At 39.2% G+C, this 20,359-nt stretch overlaps 2 protein-coding genes across 9 annotated transcripts in view; one reads left to right on the forward strand and one right to left on the reverse strand.

The window, feature by feature from the left end:
- trir (telomerase RNA component interacting RNase) overlaps positions 1–16,583 on the forward strand; it is a 17,749-nt gene extending 1,166 nt beyond the window's left edge. The window contains exons 2-4 of one of the 7 annotated variants that reach the window (NR_170156.1): positions 4,830–4,907; positions 9,672–9,975; positions 16,555–16,583. Coding sequence is in view for 2 of the 7 variants with exons in the window: in XM_073942124.1 (XP_073798225.1) it covers positions 4,742–4,907; positions 9,672–9,779 (274 nt within the window). In the remaining 5 variants the exon portion in view is untranslated. Of the gene's footprint in view, positions 1–167; positions 934–4,741; positions 5,825–5,977; positions 10,398–16,554 lie in introns of those variants that run through there. The other 6 variants (XR_012399910.1, NM_001386635.1, XM_073942124.1 and 3 more) reach the window with 6 other exon arrangements.
- The window catches only part of ubn2b (ubinuclein 2b), a 57,392-nt gene continuing 52,803 nt past the window's right edge, over positions 15,771–20,359 (reverse strand). The window contains 2 exon segments of one of the 2 annotated variants that reach the window (NM_001104940.1): positions 15,775–16,286; positions 16,412–16,480. In NM_001104940.1, the coding sequence (NP_001098410.1) occupies positions 16,240–16,286; positions 16,412–16,480 (116 nt within the window). In that variant the 3' untranslated portion in view covers positions 15,775–16,239. 2 annotated transcript variants of the gene reach the window in all.

A 20,359-nucleotide genomic window follows, 5' to 3' on the forward strand; every position in this document is an offset into this window, starting at 1 on the left:
TGGTCCTAGCTGGTCAGGCTGAAAAATGACCAGCTAAATCCAGCAAAAACCAGCTTGACCAGCCTGGTTTAAGCTGGACATAGCTGGTTTTAGCTGGGCTCCCAGCCTGCTAGGCTGGTCAAGCTGGTTTTAGCTGGTCATCTCCCAGCCTAACCAGCTAAGACCAGGCTGGAAATGGCTGGAAACCAGCCTGGAAGTGGCCAAAACCCCTCTAAAACCACCCTGGTTGACCAGCTAAAACCAGCCAACCAGCCTAGGCTGGTTTAAGCTGAATTTTTCAGCAGGGACGTCAGTCTGATATATTGGGTGTGGCTGACAAGTTAAACCACGCCCCTTCCAACTGTCAGTTTAGACACAAAAAACGGCGAGTCGTCGTTTGTTAGGGGTCGATCACACTGAATGCTATTTTACGTTCCAATAAAGCGTAATAAGCAGCGCGCAAAATGTTCAAAACGTTCAGATCATGCTATTTCGGCACGATTTCCTTGAAGTTCGGAGTCATAAACGACAATTGGGTGTAGTGACAAAAGATTAAATCGTTTTATAGTTCACGACAATCGATACCAAGCCTGCGACACTTCACGACACAATCGTAGAAAGTCTAGCATGTTTAATTTTTTTCTCGTTTTTCATGACGGGTGACCCAATAGGAACACATAATATCTCGGTTATATCAGTGCTGCCGTTATGCGCTGGTTAGGTAATAATAATTATTTATTTTATTTGTAAATGGCGCCTTTTTAGACGTCCAAGGTCGCCTTACAATAAGCATCAACAGCCATACTAGAACAAAGTAAAACAAATAATAAAACATTGCCAAACAAGCATTGACCAAACAAGTATAAACACACGTCACGAATATAAAAAACTTAGTAAAAAAATTGTTAAAGGAAAGCCTGCTTAAAAAGATGAATGTAGTATTTCTGTCAATGTAAAATGTAGTAAAATGGTAATCAAAAAATAGGCTGCATGTTTATTTATGGGTGGGTCATGTGCAGGCCCAGACAAAATCTAAGGACATTTTTTGCTATTCCTGCGCAGAATTTTGTTAAAATTTGCGGATTTATGTGGAATGATTTTGGGAGTATCATAACTAAATAATATAATTATTTATTAATTATTAATATATGAACTAAAAATAAAATATTTTCAACTTGTATTTAATGTTTACAATGCAAATCAAATTTGATCCACTTTTTTTGGTAAAAAAAAAAGCAAGTCTCATATCTTTACGAAAAGACAGAAAATATTACTTTATAAACTCTATTGTAAATAAATTATCTAAACATTTTTATATAAGTCAATAATATCACTAAAAATAATTTAAAAACTGAATGAATATAAATGTACACATGTTTACACTGGTAAATAAACAGAATCAATAATGGGCTAAAAATCTGCAGATTTCTGTGCGGGCCTAGTCATGGGTGGATAAGTCATTGGTTATGCAAACTTTAACTACCTTTTCTAAAATGTTAAGCTGTTTTGAGCAATTTTATCTGACAGACTGGCAAAAAATATGCAGACATCTCCATTTTCATGAGTTTCTGAGTTCTCTCATCCTTCCAACAGAGTTTGTTCTTCACAGGTAATCTAGAAACATGTTCAGTGTTCAGGATACACTGCGAAAACATTTCCTGCTTATTCAAATTGCAAAAGTGTGTGAACAGTTTGATTTAGGCTTCTCTGAAACTGAATATTTCACTTTAATTTTATTTAGGCTAGATTATTATTTTATTTAACAAACCAAGTTTGCGTTTTGGCGCTGAAGCATATATCGGAATTGTTTTGAAGTGCTTCACCTCAAATTTCATGTTTTGACCATTTTACATTTTACATTTTAGTCATTTAGCAGACGCTTTTATCCAAAGCGACTTACAAATGAGGACAATGAAGCAATTTACACAACTAAGAGCAACAATGAATAAGTGCTATAGGCAAGTTTCAGGTCTGTAAAGTCTAAGAAGGGAAGTATTAGTAGTATTTTTTTTTTTTTTGTACAGTTAGTGTGATATTCTGAGAGGCAATTGCAGATTAGGAAGTGAAGTGGAGACTAAATAGTTGAGTTTTTAGTCGTTTCTTGAAAGTAGCGAGTGACTCTGCTGTTCTGATGCAGTTAGGGAGTTTATTCCACCAACTGGGCAGATTGAGCGCGAGCGTTCGCGAAAGTGATTTCTTCCCTCTTTGGGATGGAACCACGAGGCGACGTTCATTCACAGAACGCAAGTTTCTGGAGGGCACACAGGTCTGCAGAAGCGAGAGCAGATAAGAAGGAGCAAGGCCAGAAGTCACTTTGTAGGCAAACATCAGAGCTTTGAATTTGATGCGAGCAGCAACTGGCAGCCAGTGCAAACGGACTAGCAGCGGAGTGACATGTGCTCGTTTAGGTTCATTGAAGACCACTCGTGCTGCTGCATTCTGGAGCAGTTGAAGAGGCTTGATAGAGTTAGCTGGAAGCCCGGCTAGTAGAGAGTTGCAGTAATCCAGTTTGGAGAGAACAAGAGCTTGAACAAGGAGTTGAGCTGCATGTTCAGATAAGAAGGGTCGGATCTTTCTGATGTTATAGAGTGCGAATCTGCACGATCGAGCAGTTCTAGAAATGTGGTCAGAGAAGTTTAGTTTAGTTGACCAGCAAAACATACATTAAAATTAAGATAGAAATTATCGCAAACAAAAATATATTTTTTTCCAAGAACAATATATGAACTATATTTTTGTTTGTGCCCATTCACTACTCCACTGCGGGTGGATGATTTGTTCCACTCTTGATGTCTTGAGCATCTGATTTTTCCTTGCTGCTGCTTATGTGCTTTGATTGTCTTACTCGTGGCTAGGCACGGGACGATAAACCTTTTCAAGGTAAATCGTGCGGTTTAGAAAAGATTTTAAAACCGCCAGAATTTTCTGTAATACCGTTCCTAAGGTAATGGTAAGATTTTTTATTTACATTTTTTTTATGACAGCAGTATCTACAGCAAGAAAGATAACCAAAGATGTCATTTTAATTTGTAAAGAAGTCTGTGTTTCTGAAACTATGAAGACAGCAGAAGTCAGAAGTGAATGTTTACTGTTCCAAAATATTATGAAACTCAAAAATAAATAAATATATTGTTTTCAAAGGAGACATTTAAAAAGAATATATTTTAGAGCAGTAATTGGAATACCGTGAGAATGATATTTTTATCCAAGGTTATCATACCGTCAGAATCTTCAACCAGCCCATGCCTACTTGTTTTGGCAATTTGGGCAAGGGAGTGTTTAATAAGCAACCCATGGCAGAAAAATATACATTTAGATTCATTCATTCATTTTCTTGTCGGCTTAGTCCCTTTATTATTCCGGGCTCGCCACAGCAGAAGGAACCGCCAACTTATCCAGCACGTTTTTACACAGTGGATGCCCATCTCTGGGAAATTCCACACACACTCATTCACACACACACACCCATACACTACGGACAATTTAGCCTACCCAATTCACCTGTACCGCATGTCTTCAGACTGTGGGGGAAACCGAAGCATCCGGAGGAAACCCACTGGAACGCAGGGACAACATGCAAACTCCACACTTAAACACCAACTGAGCTGAGGTTCGAACCAGCAACCTTCTTGCTGTTAGGCGACAGCACTTGTGCCACTGCTTAATATTGAAAAGGAATCATAAGTGTGATCCTATCCATGTCGTAACGAATACCCTTAAATAATGCAGTTATTAGTTGTCTGCAAGCGTCAGTGTTTATTGAGATTAAAACATGATAAAAAATTGAAATTAAGATAAGAAATATTGCTATAGCAACACTTGTGACTGTTTTGGGAAATAACGCTTGTCGTAGCCATCACGTGATGACTGATCGTGAAGGAACGTGTAGTCTGGCGCATTTGTTACCCATGACAAGTCAAGAAAAAAAAAATCACATAATCTAGCATAGTGACTTTAGTAACAGACAATAAAAATCGTGTGATCTGACTGGGGCTTAAACCATTCAAAAGATGCGCCTCTCAATGCACAAAGTTGTGATCGGCTCCTTAGGTTATAATAACTCTCCTCAAACCAGTTTTTTTTCACCTACTTTACTACATCCAATCAGCTTGCAGTAAAAAATACAAGCCACTCCCACTATTTTCTCATTTAATATTTAATTTCTCTAGTAACTGCATCACAACTGCATACGGAAAACAAATCGATCGCAGCTTCCGGAGTTTAGACGTCATGTGAAGTGCTTTGAAATGTGCATTTTTTTTATTCGATGTTTGACGTAATCTCAACTGAAACATGAAGAGAGGGCGGGGCACAGAGTAGCTCCTCCCCTTAAAATAAAACAGCCAATAGCATTTCGCTTTTATCACAGCTCTGCCAGTGAGAGTAGTTGAACTCAAGCGCATCAACTAAAAAGCTATTGAGAAGAATAGGGCAGGGCATGTCTGACACCAGACAGCGTTTGATTGGTCAGAAGATTTGATGAGAAACTAAAGTATGAGGTGAGCTAATAATATCGCTGATCCATTTAGGCTGAAGTGATAAACTGCAAGCTGTGGATGTTTATGTCACGTTTAAATTTTCTAAACGCAAATTTTGCCAGTGTTTTGGAGCACAGATATCCTTAAAACTAACAGACAAGCTAACATCTAAAAATCTTTTGTCTTAATTTCACGGGACCTTTAGGGATTAAGTCTGAATGTGCGAATATAAAACCAACTTTGAGCTCAATAGCATTCACACACATTGAATGTCTCTCTCACAGTCATACAGCTGTAGATTGTGGCTCTTGTGCGGGTCCTGCTCTTCCTGAAGCCCCTGTAACGCTCTCAGTCTGTTCCCTTATTGATCAGGTGGGCAAGAGGAGAGGAGGCGCGAGACTGGCCCTCAAGACCGGCGTGGTGGCCAAGAAACAGAAACAAGACTCCGAGGTGAGGAAACGCGCTTTATTATGATGGAGAATGTGTGTGGTTTAACCCTTGTGCATGTTTTCATCCACTCTGGAGGAATTAATTTGGACACAACCTTATATGTGTTTCAGCAAATGGACTGATGCTTTGTGACTAATCTTATTTTGACAAATATTTTAGGAAAATGCTTTAAAAGCTTTCAGCAATACACTCTGGGCAAATTGACTACCCTTTGATTATGTTGAGGGCTGTTTTTGCCCCATTGACTTCCATTATAATCACATTTGTTTATTGCAAAGCAATGACAGCATATAATCATGCATTCTTGATTGTTGCTGGTTTTCCCTTTTGGGAAGAGAAAAAAAATGGTCATTTTTACTGTTGATCATCAGTTGCAGTGCAAAAAGCTTAGTTTCTGGTTTTTATATAAAGTGTGTGTTAAGAAGGAGACCTTTGCATGTTTGCCTTGATATGTGTGTGAAAATCAAAATAAGCAGCTCTGCTCCCAGAACATAGTAAGCTTATTAATGTACACACACTATAATCTGCTGTTTTACTCCACTGAACTCCATATAAGAGGCCGTCATTGTTGCTAAATGTACAGCGCAGCCAATGGGAGAGTGCAACAAATGTTTTTACAATCCTATTTGCTAAAATAATAAAAGAAAAAGACCATGATGGTGTTATCAAGACTTTCAGAAGAAGGAAATCAATAGTGTGAGGCTGATAACGACAGCCAGTAGAGAAAACTACATCAAATTTACTGTGCTGCCACCATTGATGCTGCATTAGATACATCTAGCATAAGCGGTGATTTGTTTTTGTAATTTGTTGCAAAGATGAAATAATAAATATAAATATTAATGTTTTTAAATCAAAATATAAAAAACTTTCAAGGATTTAAGATCGCGATCTCAGTTTAACCCCCTAGACCATTGGTGTCAAACTCAGTTCCAAAAGGGCCGCAGCTCTGCACAGTTTAGTTCCAACCCTGCTCCAACACACTTACCTGTAGGTTTCAAACAAGCCTGAAGGACTCAATTAGTTTGATCAGGTGTGTTTAATTAGGGTTGGAACTAAACTGTGCAGAGCTGCGGCCCTTTTGGAACTGAGTTTGACACCTGTGCCCTTGACGATCTTAATCCAGCATTTCTACGATTCTGTCAATCATATTTTCAAGTTCAGGAGAGAAACAATGGTGGCCGCACAAGTCTTCACATTGTTTTACATACTTTGTTCAGCAACTTGGACACCTCCAAATGGTGTTGAAAGAATCACATGCTGTATTTATAAGATATAGTTTACCCCAAAAATGTCATTTCTGTCTTCTTGTAATGTGTTTGCGACCGCAAAATCACATGTAAGCTGACCGTCAGCTGTTACCACAGGGAGGGCAGGCGCGTGTGCCTCTGAATGAAGTCTACTTTAGTGAACAGAGCCTGCATAGGCTGTAAATAACGTTCAGTTTGTGGCACAGAGTGATTGTTTGGAAGCTGCGTGGGAAGTGAACCACTCTTAGCAGTGAAAATGAAACCGAAAGCGCGCACAGTGTTGCCAGATGCAGCTGACTGATTCCAGCTCAAAAAGTATCCAAAACCTGCCAAAATGCAAAAATACCCGCCCAGTCTTCTGTATTCATGAAAATCACGTCAGTGACAGATTTTAAGCAGAAAATGACATTGTAAGCAAATGTCTTAAACACAATAATACAACATCAGCGTTATCACCAGCATTAATGACCAGGACAAACCTAAAGTCTGTTCAAGTCTATGCAAAACTGAGCATTTTAACCAACAGTACAGCTACACAAAGCCTATTGCTGTTTTAACACATGTTTGAGAATAACAATAATAATCGCCCACTCATATTAACCTTTATTTTACATCTACAGAATCGTGAGAAAATCCTGATCTTTATTTTAGGCAAAAAAAAAATCGCGATTCTCATTTTAGCCAGAATCGTGCAGCTCTAATTTAAGATTATGATGATGCGTCATGACAGTCTTGTGAAAAAATCCCTCCATTATAGGGATTTTTGTAGTTTAAATGCTCATTTTGGCAAAAAACCTAAAATTTTCTGATTTTCATTCAACATAAGCTTGATTTCACTATTGAAATGTTTGTTTGAAGTTTTGAAAACATATTTAGCATATTGGTTTGTAGATTTCTTTAGAATTGAAGTTAGTTTGTGTTTATTATGATATCAGGAAGATATGAATGCAGCTTTTACGTTTCTAGCATTTTCAGTTTTTATGTTTTGTTTATCTAAAGTGTTCATGCTGCCAACTGATGATCAACAATAAAACAAAGACAAATTCCATCTCTTCCCCAACAGGGAAAACCACTAACTGTTAACAATGCATGACTATACTGTATGCTGTCGTGTGTGCGTTTGCGCGTGTGTGTGTTTGCGTGTGTGTGTGTGTGTGTGTGTGTGTGTGTAGCCCCTGGAATTATTAACCCCCTGTTTATTTTTTCAACACATTTATAAACATAATAGTTTTAATAACTCATCTCTAATAACTGATTTATTTTATCTTTGCCATGATGACAGTAAATAATATTTGACACGATATTTTTCAAGACACTTCTATACAGCTTAAAGTGACATTTAAAGGCTTAACTAGGTTAATTAGGTTAACTAGGCAGGTTAGGGTAATTAGGCAAGTCATTGTATAATGATGGTTTGTTCTGTAGACTATAAAAAATATATAGCTTAAAGGGGCTAATAATTTTGTCCTTAAAATGGTGTTTAAAAAATTAAGAACTGCTTTTATTCTAGCTGAAATAACACAAATGAAAAAGAAATCCAGAAGAAAAAAATATTATGCGATATGCTGTGAACATTTCCTTGCTCTGTTAAACATCATTTAGGAAATATTTTAAAAAGAAGAAAAAATTCAATGGGGGGCTAATAATTCTGACTTCCACTATATATAAATGCACATTTTTAAAACATGAAGAGATTTTTGCAGACAGCAGTTTTTCAGGATTTTGCCAGAAGTTGTCTATCCTCCATTGAAATATTTAGAAAATATTATATGCAAAATCTTATACTTTACATTTTAAATGTATATGTTTTTAGTTTTATTTTGACAGGTAAAGCTTAATTTCATCTCTTAAAGCTGATCTTGCTTATTTTAAAGGTTCAGGACACCCTGGAGAACTTTTTTTTTTTTTTATATTAACAGATTTGTGTGTGTTGAGCATCAGTTAAGACAATTTTAGCACCTGTCAGCTTTAATTGTGGGGAAAACTGGATAATTTTGAGCTTTTGTCAGCTAATTTCAGCTTCCGGGTTTAAAATGATTTTTGGGGCGGGATCAAAATCGGCGACGTAGCGCAGTACTGCAAGTGCAATGATGACGCGTCGGTTTCTCATTATTATTCAAAGCGGAGTTTTCTTATCCTATGAGAAGAGCCGGCTTTTTAATTATTCATGAGAGCATGATAGCACGCGCTTTCCGAAGGCAAGGCAGACGCAGACCTGCCAGACCAGTGCCAAGCTCAAGCTGTGAGACACGGACCCACGGGCACGCAGTAGCCATTTATGAAGGCTCATATGCGTTTGTTTTCATAATCCACAGGGTTTGTTGCATGTTTTTGCCCGCGATCCTGTCAGGGCCGATCATACAGCAAAGCTGTGTGTGTGATGCAAGCATTTTTGACGGGAGAGCAGCACGAGAATTAGAGAATGGTGGATGTTGTCTTGTATCAGGAGTTCATTCACATTCAGACACATCGCCGAGCTGCTGTGTTTGCCTAAATCCTCCAGATTACCAGCAGGACTAATGGTTAAAATAGACAGGTCAGGAGACCTGCTGCACTGAGTCTGCATTTAGATCTATGATTCAAACATGATATGACATAAATTGTGGTTGTCTGTGTATGAAATTACGAATAACAAATGTAGCAGGGCATTAAATTACTGTTTATTTCTTTGCATTTTAACTTTGTAAACTATAAACTCATGCGTCTCCTCACGGTTTGTCTGAATTTGTGAGCTAACTGAAACTGACATCAACAGTTGTTCGCTCCCCTTCTCCCCTGCTGGCCACGCCCACTCCTGCCCTATGCTCGCGGAGCTCCACGCCCATTAATCATGCATCTTTTGAAAAAATTCTGAAGTAGACTTTAACCGAAAGTGGGGGGTGTCGTGGCCCTTTAAACTGCAGATGTCTGTATGTTAATGCTGCCACTTTAATTCTGTCTAATTAGCATGCTTATGAAGTACATGTATGTATATGCATGTTTTACAGGTTAGTGTAGTTACTAACAAGTGCTCTTTTTACATGTATGATGTTCGCCAAAAGCATTCACCCAACTAAATCTAGACAAAAACAGCAGCAACACAAGAATAAAAGTTGCCTTTCTGATCAGAAGCCAATTGTATGTTATTTTAAAATGGTTAATGAAGCCGTTTTCCTCCTCATTTTACTGTTTTTTTAATGTGTTGTTATTTTAATAAATGCAGTCTTGCTGAACATTATCTTCCTTTTTACCAAAAATGCATTTATTTGATTGAAAATACACACCAAATATTAAGGTCAACAGCAAATAACACACTCTAAAATTAGGAAAATGTTCGTAATTAATTATTAAACATTGATAATTACATTTAATATAACATAACGGTAATATAACATTAATAATACTGTTGATTTTTGTAATACTTATGATCTTGAAATCAATTTAAACTGCATTTTTGTTGAAAAAAAATAAGAATTTTTGTCACTTTTGATCAATCGTGAATATGTTGATGTGTGTTTTATTTGTGTGTGTGCAGGCGGAGACTGGGAAAGGAGATGCCTGGACGAAATACATGGCAGAGGTGAAGAAATACAAAGCTCATCAGTGTGGAGACGATGATAAAACCAGACCTCTGGTCAAATAGACTCAATCTGCTCTCTGTTCTTCATCTCTCTCTCTCTCTCTGTGTGAGTGTGTGTGCTGTATATCTGATAGTTTGGTTATTTTACACACACATCACCTGCTGAGCTTCAGTTTGTCCATGGCATTAAGATCTCCTTCACCCTCTTGATATTTTGTACTCCATGTGTTTGGTTTGTGTGAACGAGATGATGATGATGATGAAAATTAAACACACACACACACACACAATACTGCAGTGTCAGCTCCGTCTGCTCACTCAAAATACACACATTTCTGCAGTCTGGGGGGAATATTCACTTTTGTTTTTACTACAGCAAGCAGGAGGAGATTTAGTCATTTAAGCAGATCCAGCCGTGGGGCCCAACTGTCCTCAAACGCATCCTTTGTAGTTTTATTAATTCAGTTTTAATCTTGTTTTCCCCGTTTAATCTTAATGCAATCTCTACATTTGAAATAATTTTGCAAGTAAAATACATTTAAAAGCAATACATGATTTAAAACACTCAATCTTTCCATGATTGAGGATGTAGGACCAATTTGCGCAGATCTTATGATTACATTTAATTTTGATTTGTTAGACCCTCACTATACAATATATAATAAAAAATGATGTTATGTGTCTAATGTATACTTATTTGGGGGCCCCTAACTGGCTGCTTGCTTTGGGTAAATCCAGCAAGGACAAGGTGTTAACCCAGTGCTTTATTAGAGTTATTAATAATGGGTCACACTTTACAATAAGATTCCATTCATTTAAAGATCTAGAGTTTGGCTGCGTCCGAAACCGCCTAGTACTCAGTAGGTACTGTGTTTGAATTTAAACGTACTACTCGGCGTTAGAAAAGTACATTCTATACAGTATGAATGTGAAAGTATGAATGGAATTCGGACGTACTACATCCGCCATTTTGTCATGGTCACGTGACCTACCTGCGTCAGTTGCGTCGCTTTACTTCCATTCATAAATTCGCTCGCGGGGCATCATGGGATAGCGCAGCATGCATGGGATGCGCACTCCGGAATCTCGCCGGAAGTAGTAAGTCATCCGGGTACTGCTCGCATACTGATTTTCGAATTCTATGAATTCGGACATACTACTCGGCTCGCATACTGATTTTGGCGTACTATACAATATGGAAGTATGCGGTTTCGGATGCAGCCTTTGTCTTATACCAGGGGTGCTCAGTCCTGTTCCTGGAGATCATCCCCATATCAAACACACCTGAACCAATTAATTAGGAGCTGAACACCACGTGATAATTACAGGCAGGTGTGTTTGATATGGGTAGCAACTGAAATCTGCAGGAAGGTAGATCTCCAGGAACAGGGTTGAGCACCCCTGTCTTACACCATCTCTTTTAATGGAACTAATTCACATTTAACATTATTAATAGGCTACTGAGTGACTGATGATGTTGTTGGAGGTGTTGAGGAAAGTTACTTCTGAGAGTTAAGGATTACAATTGCATTGTTACTTTTGCTACAACAGGGTTTCCGCAGGGTCTAAAAAGTCCAAAATTTAAAAAAAAATTAAATTTTTGGCCTGAAAAAAAGTCTTAAATTCGCTCTTCTAGGTCTTAAGGCTGATTTACACTTCTGCGTCAAGCGCACGCGTATGCTACGGCGTTGACGCATAGGCCCTACGCTGTGGCCGTTGGCGTTGCTGTCGTGCACCTCACAAAAAATGTAACTACACGTCGCAACGACGCGTAGCGCAAGCTCTGTGATTGGTCGGCTTGGGACCGAGAGCCACGCATACGGTGCGAGCCCGATGAAGTGATTGTTAACAAGTGTGGAGTCCCCTGAAGGAGCTCCGGATGGAAAGTTTTGTTTTGTGTTTACCTCATAGTTAAAGTTGTTGCACGTCCGCCGGTTCCTGCCTCAAAATGAGCGAGTTTGAGCCACTTGTACATCCCGGAAGTGTTCAGGAACAGCAAAAAAGCAGCGAAGAAACTCGACACAGAGGAACATTTACACCTCACTGCCCACTAGCGTTTCAGTAGTGTTAATGCAGACCAACAGAGACAGCGCGCAGAAGTATAAATGCACAGCCACGCGCGTTGCATGCGCCCTGGGTTACGCCGGTCACTTGACGCAGAAGTATAAACCAGGCTTTAAAAATTTTTGCACAGGTCTTATTTTTCCAATGTCCATGTAACGCTAATGCTCATTTCAGTTCTTTTTTTGTTGCTGGTTGATGTTGCTTGGTTTTCGTGGTGTTGTAATTCTTTATTTCTCTAGGCCTTGGAAAAAGTGGTAGCGCTACCGGTAGTCGTCAACAACAAACTCCTCCGCCTCAAAGCTCCGCCTATGCTGGTTGATTGACACCTCATTTGCATTTGATTTATCATTTGCGATGTCAGTTTGAGGATTTGATTCACCATTTGCGGAGTCGTTTAAGGATTTGATTCGCCATTTGCGGAGTCGTTTAAGAATTTGATTCACCATTTGCGGAGTTGTTGGAGGATTTGATTTATAATTTGCGATGTCAGTTTGAGCATTTGATTTATAATTTGAGGAGTCGGTTTGAGGGTTTGATTCACCATTTGCAGGGTCGGTTTGAGGATTTGATTCACCATTTGCAGGGTCGGTTTGAGGATTTGATTTATAATTTGCGATGTCGGTTTGAGGATTTGATTCACCATTTGCAAAGTCCGTTTGAGCATTTGATTTATGATTTGCAGGGTCGGTTTGAGGATTTGATTTATCATTTGCAGAGTCGGTTTGAGGATTTGATTTATCATTTGCAGAGTCGGTTTGAGCATTTGATTTATCATTTGAGCATTTGATTTATTATTTGATCTTTTAAGCATTTGAATTTTCACTTTAATTTTGTTAGGAAAAAACTTCCATAGTGGAAGTTTTCACTTTCTGAAATATAAATGTTGTGCATCATTGTCAAAAACTCCTTTTAAGATGGAAAAGATACCTTTAATAGCATGTCACGGCACCACATCGCATGCAGCTAAAAGACGATGTACAGTAAGGACAGTTAACTGGTTCCCTGTTCAATAAAACTCCTACTTTATGGTCAACTGGAAGAGCACGCAAACAAATATAAATCATAAATACATCAAAAGCATAGTTTCCCAGAGATGGGTTGCGGCTGGAAGGGCATCCGCTGCATAAAAACTTGCTGGATAAGTTGGCGGTTCATTCCGCTGTGGCGACCCCGGACTAATAAAGGGACTAAGCCGACAAGAAAATGAATGAATCAAAAGCATAACTGTTGATCTAATAATGTAAGTTAATGTATTTACTAACATGAATGCTTTATTTTTTTATCACAGTATTTCTTCATCTCTGATAATATGAATGAAAATAGACATTGATTAACTCGTTGGCAATTTTCACAACCTCAAATATTAAACTGTGAGTAATAAAGGTGAGCATGTATCATTCATGTCCGTAAATACGTTAACTGATGGAAGTGTGTTGTGAAGTGTGACCTTGAATGTTTACATACGTGTTGGCTTTGAAAAATAACTGCAGGATATATTTTGGAGATCTAGATATTTCTAGTTCAAATGATTCCCAAGTGGTTTATTAGAGCAAGCAGATTTCTCCCCACTGTTACCCGTTAAATTTTCATCTGGAGGTGTAGTTAAAGAAAAAACAACAACTCCCCCTCCAGTTTTGTTGGAATAACTAAGAATTCCCACATGCTTTAGCAGCTCAGGTCTACATTATTAGCCCTCTCAAGACTTTTTCTCGTTTGGCTGCAGAACAACCAGCTGCTGTTCAATGACACACTTAAAGTAAACTCAAGCCTTGAAAACCTGTACTTTAAGTTGAGGCTCTTGAAGACTTATGTACTAAGCAGACGTTGGGAAGGTTTTGAAAAATTATATTTATATATAAAAAGTCACAAGAGGGTGAATAATTTTGGCTTCAGCGTATTTGCATGTGCACACATAATTGCATATGTTTTTGTTTTCTGTGTATACCAGGGGTGCCCAAACTCAGTCCTGGAGGACCGGTGTCCTGCAGATTTTAGCTCCATCTTGCCTCAACACACCTGCGCGGATGTTTCTAGAAAGCCTAGTACATGCTTGATTAGCTAACCCAGGTGTGTCTGATTGGGGTTGGAACTAAGGGCCTACTCACACTATGCCATCCGTACCGTGCCCAGGCCCGTTTCCCGGATCGTTTGAGAAGTGTGTGCGTGCTGAATCGGGCTCAAGCACGGTTCACTTGGCCAACCCTGGCCCGGTTGGGCTTTGAAAAAAAGCGAAGAAAGTGAGACGTGACTTTCAAGGGGCTGTTTCATATGGATTTATTAATCATTCTTACTGTTTAGTGAACGCAAACTGCCGTAGATTATTAAAGACACAAACCCCTCACTGCACGACAGCTGAGCGCCTTCAGCAGACTTCCTCATTCCTGCAGCACGAGAGCTTTCTGATTGTTTATGAGCGCCAAAAGTGGCGGATCTGTTCGGTCAAATATCTGACTGCGTCACCGCATCCCTAAGGACTGTTTGGCGAAATATTTGACACTGCATGTCACTGCATAACAAACGACTGAAACCATATAACTAGAGAAATCTTCACTGTGCTGCTAAGTGAGAGAGCGCTTCTCGTTGAACTGCACAACAGCGATGACAAAAGTGTGCCCAGGCCCGTTTGTGGTGTGAGCGCAGGCCGTCAGGGGAGACGGGAGGGGGGACAAGCGTGCTTTGGCTCAGTTCGAGGCAACTGTACCTAGTCTGAGTACGGACTAAACCTTGCAGGACACTGACCTTCCAGGACTGAGTTTGGGCAACCCTGGTGTATACAGTATCTTAACAGTAGATCTTAAACTGAAATACGTACCGAATAATACCAACACGGTTATAAATCAGCAACACAATGACGTTGTGTATGTTTGAATATTGAGTTGCATATATATGCACACATTTAAATACACGTGTGTGTGTGTGTGTGTGTGCGCAATACATATACACTACCTGACACAAGTCTCATGGCCTATCCAAGTTTTAGGGACAACAAATAATAACTTGGCTTCTAGTTGATGATTTGATATCAGAAGTGGCTTATATGAAATGGAAAAGCCTCTAGATTACGCTTATTTCACCAAAATAAAATATGATCATGCCTTGATTTTTAATTATTTAATTAGGACAGTAAGCTCTAGTCAGACCTTACTGTCTAGTCTAGTCACTGAACAGAAATAAAGAAAGTAAAGAATATAAAGTCATGCTGCAGTGGAAACAGTATGAATATTGTGTCTGACTCCATCATGAGCGTGGAGGACTGCATCCACACATCTCTGACATGACTCAAATCACTGATTAATAAAGTCATCTGGAATGGCAAAGAAAGCGTTCATGCAGGACTCCCAGAGTTCATCAAGACTCTTTTGATTCATCTTCAATGCCTCCTCCTTCATCTTACCCCAGACATGCTCAATAATGTTCATAACCGGTGACTGGGCTGGCCAATCCTGGAGCACCTTGACCCTCTTTGCTTTCAGGAGCTTTGATGTGGAGGCTGAAGTATGAGGAGCGCTATCCTGCTGAAGAACTTGCCCTCTCCTGTGGTTTGTAAGCTGCTGAATGCTTGATTCTGATTGGCTGGTGAGGATTCTGGCAGGTTTTGAGCGCATTACATCTCCATATCACGGTGCTGAATTATCATGACGACTTCATAGCACATTATGCGATTTAAACAAAACATGCTTTGAAGAAAAGTCAGCATGTATTAAATATTTCAAGAGCACATTTAAGAGCATATCACTACAATCGACCCTTCACTAAGCCCCGCCCTCCTTAGTTACTGTTGTTACGCATGTCAAGCTTTTGTGCCTGTTACGTCTATTACAATACGTGTCTATGATGTCAGACATTCCCATTGGATATAATCAGGCACATGCCCTTTATTAGTCATGGATAGAAAGTGCCCCCCCAAAAACAATCTCAAGAATTGTGATTTCGGCTCATTTTAAACAAGCAGCACAAATAATGTGAAGAAGCAGCCCAGAAACACGCACGGATGTTTGACTAAGGCTTCAGCATTTTTATTTCGCGTTTGTGTTTCCTGAAAGTAAACAAATCCTGAAAGTTTCAAGTATGTTACAGCCGTCGCCCTCGTTTGGTTCAGTTCATCTTTTAAAGGGCGATTCATTGGAGAAAACAGCACCAGAAACACCGACCGTACACCAGAGAGAGAGGGAGGAGCCTCACACACACACACACACACACACACACACATTCAGAGAAAAACTCATTTACAGAAGCTAATCAACATGCAGACACACACACACACTCCCCCCGTCCACAGTGATCAGGTCTGTCCGTGTAAACATTGATTGATTATGTACAACCGACGGATCATCATCATCATCATCATTAATCAAAAACTAATAACATTATTCACCGTATTCAAATGAGTATAAAAATGGCTCCGTCTCACTGGACGGCCAGCAGATCATGCATAAAAGTGGGCGGGGCATCAGTGATGTCATAAGGTCTTCCTCTTCAAGTCTCCGCCCTGCGCTTGATTGACATCTGCACAGAGAGAGAAACAGAGAGCGTGTTAGAGACTAGACTCGTATGTCTGATGATGATCATGATGATGGTAATGATGAAGATGAGGAAGGTCATGCAGGCAGGAGCAACACGCACTCCTTTACCTGGGAAAGCCAGCTGTAAGTGTGGAGGAAGAGCAGCCTGAGGCCCTGACATGAGGTTCTTTAACACATCTGAGGAGACACAGACAGAGACACACACATACGCATGAGAAACGCACATATATATACGGCTGATGGAGGAAAACATGATGATGATGATGATGATGAAGAGCAACATACTAATGAACACACACACTATGACATTTACACACACTGATGAAGACAATAGGAATACACAGTGATTTAGAGAATCATCCCAACATTCCTGAGTATTTAAAGCAGCTTTACAGAAGGTGCGCGCTGTTGCATTACAAACAAAATCTGCTCGTTTAACATAACTTCAAGTTAATAATAACTTTAACTAGTTAGCTAATAACTAATCACTTTAAAATGTATCAGGTAAAGTTATACATTTACCGGCCACTTTATTAGGTACACCTTACTAGTACCAGGTTGGACCCCTTTTGCCTTTAGAACTGTCTTCATCATTCATGTCATAGATTCAACAAGACACTGGAGAATTCCACAAGAGATTTTGCTCCATATTGACATGACAGCATCACACAGTTGCTGCAGATTTGTCAGTTGCACATCCATGATGCGAATCCTCCATTTCACAACATCCCAAAGGTGCTCTATTGGATTGAGTTCTGGTGACTGTGGAGGCCATTTGAGTACAGTGAATTCAATGTCATGTTCAAGAAACCAGTCTGTGATGATTCACACTTTATGATATGGTGCATTATGCTGCTGGAAGTAGCCATCAGATGATGGAGACACTGTGGTCATAAAGGGATGGACATGGTCAGCAACAATACTCAGGTAGGCTTTATGGTTCTAACGGGCCCAAAGTGTGCCAAGAAAAATATCCCCCAAACTATTACGCCACCACCACCAGCCTCAACTGCTGATACAAGGCAGGATGGATCCATGCTTTCATGTTGTTGACGCCAAATTCTGACCCTACCATTCGAATGTCAGAGCAGAAATGGAGACTCATCAGACCAGGCAACTTTTTACCAATCTTTTATTGTCCAGTTTTGGTGAGCCTGTGCCAATTGTAGCCTCAGTTTCCTGTTCTTAGCTGACAGGAGTGGCACCCGGTGTAGTCTTCTATTGCTGTAGCCCATCTGCCTCAAGGTTGGACGTGTTGTGCATTCAGAGATGCTCTTCTGTAAACCTCGGTTGTAACGAGTGCTTATATGAGTTACTGTTGCCTTTCTATCAGCTGGAACCAGACTGGCCATTCTCCTCTGACCTCTGGCATCATCAAGGCATTTGCGCCCACAGAACTGCCACTCGCTGGGTATCTTCTCTTTTTCGGGTCCTCCTCTGTAAGCTCTAGAGATGGTTGTGCGTGACAATCCCAGAAGAGCAGCAGTTTCTGAAATACTCAGACCAGCCCGTCTGGCACCAACAACCATTCCACGTTGGACAGGTGTACCTAATAAAGTGGCCGGTGAGTGAATATACATATAAATAAATGTAGTGAACCTAAAGTTATACATTACATTTAAAAACAAAACTTTTAACTAGTTAACATAACTAAAAACAGTAAATCAGTTAAAGTTATTATATATGTAATATATTATTACATCTATGTCATATAAAAGTATTATACATAAAGTTATTTTATATATATATATATATATTAGTGGTGGGCCGTTATCATTGTTAACGCGAGACTTAATCGCACGATAAAAAAAAATATGGCCGTTAATCTATTCTCAAACTTGGGTTGGGAGCTGGGTCTATTCTACGCAAGCTATGATGATGACTTTCACCTTATTATTTTAGCGCCGATATATACCTGACCGGTGAGCAGTCTGACAATTGAGTGCCCTTCTGAATCAGTTTGTGATGCATTTTGAAAACAGGAGATGAGCCCCTGGTCTAATGCGCTACCTGGCTTGAGAAACCCATTCTCAAAGACTTAATATTTGGGTAGCACACATATTCTGAATGCCTTCGGCAGAATTCAAATGAGCCATTTTAATCCAGATTAATTCAGAGATTACAGTGAGATAATAGTCTATAATAGTCTAGATAAAAAAAATTATTTATGCCCACCTATAATATATATAAATAATGAAGTGTGTAGAAAATCGCATGAGAGTGGTTGAAATCAAGCAAAAGCATTAAATTGAAGCTAATCTGATTTTTTGGTGGACATTAAAGTTGACAAAAATCCTAAAATACTTCTATAGAAACAAAAATGGTCAAACATGTCGTCTTGTCCATTTAAAATAAGTACAATTACTAAATTAAACTTTAATGTGATTAAGACAACTTGATAATATAAAATAGTTATTCACCGTCTTTACAAGAAGTTTTTAGTTAAAATATAAGCCTACATTTATTTTAAATTAAACCAAAATAATTTCCCCAAAAATCAGCTTGAGCTGCACGAACAAATGACATTTCCAAACACGCTGCTTTCATTTACAATATTCAATTTGACTGTTTTTTAATGCATTTTTTTTATCAAATACAATTTTTGTGGACGCAAGCTTATTTTCAAGCACATTAAAAGTGCTCATAAATCCACATGTTTTATTAGCATGTAATGATGTGCACTTGTTTCTGTGAGGGTTCTAGTTAGGGTTAGGCCATAGACTGTATTGTTCACCTGATTAAAAGACAATGGAACTCTGTAATATCCTCACTAAGATAGTTAAACAAACCTGTGTGTGTAAATATACATATGTGTGTGTACATGTTCAGCTATACTTGTGAGGGCTCAATTGTCCTCACTTATATAGTGAGACATCAAAACGACTCGCTATGAGGACATTTCACTGGTCCTCACTAATTTAAAGTGCTTATACATCAACATGTCTTAGTATGTAATGATGTGTGGCTGTTTCTATGAATGGTTGAGATTAGGGGTAGGTCACACACTTTTTGATAAACCTGATAGAAAAAACAGTGGAAAGTCTAGGTGATGTCCTCATTGAGATAGCGAAACAAACCTGTGTTGTGTGTGTATGTTTAGCTATACTCTTAAAGGGCTCAACTGTCCTTCCTTGTAAAGTGAGATATCAAAACAACACACTATGAGGACATTTCACTTTCCCACACTAACTACAAGTGCTTATAAATCAACATGTTTTAATTAGTATGTAATAGGGGTGTCACGATTTCGATTTTAAGCGAAAATCGATCAAAATTTATGCTCGATTTCGATTATCGAATCAGAAAATAGAATCGTCGATGCTGCCACGCCCCAATGTCACGTCAGCTTGGCTTGCCAAGCGGGAAAAAACAGGCTTGTTGAAGTGCTTGTTAAACTGTGCAGACACAGGAGACCCGTAGACAGAGCTTAAACCTTCAGGGCTCGACAAAAAGGACTGCCCGATAGCCCGGAGCAAGCGTGCGAGACGCTCGGGCCAGTGTACAGTGCTGCCTCACACATAGACGTTTGTTTCGAAATCTGTCTCGTTTCCCCTGTTAGTTAGTTTGGCATATATCCAGCAGTTGCGCTCGCATCCGCGCCAAATCAGTCCGAGATCCCCTGAATGAGATGGACTCTGCCCTACTGAGCGGATCGATTGTAGTGAGAAAACAAAACAATGCAACAAACTAACGACCCAGGCTATATCACAGTGTATTATGATCGTGTAATAGCCATATATACGGCTATATGAAGAGAGAATGATGAGCAGGGCGAGATGTCATTCTTACCGGTAAATGCGAAAGTGAAAGCATGCTGAAATATTACCGAGAGCTGTTTATCCAGCCTGATCTCGGTTTATCCATCTGGAAAATTGACCGAAATTACTATCTGTTCATTTTTCCATATTTTAATCATATAATATGTTGTATTAGGCCTGTCCAAGGCTGCAATTATTTCATCATAAATACAAATTGTGAAATGTTGCACTATAAAATAACTGTTCAAAAGTAGTTTATCATTTAATTTATTCATTTATTCCAGTGATTTAAAGATGA

This window comes from Danio rerio, chromosome 3 (assembly GCF_049306965.1).
Source record: "Danio rerio strain Tuebingen ecotype United States chromosome 3, GRCz12tu, whole genome shotgun sequence".
Taxonomy (NCBI): domain Eukaryota; kingdom Metazoa; phylum Chordata; class Actinopteri; order Cypriniformes; family Danionidae; genus Danio; species Danio rerio.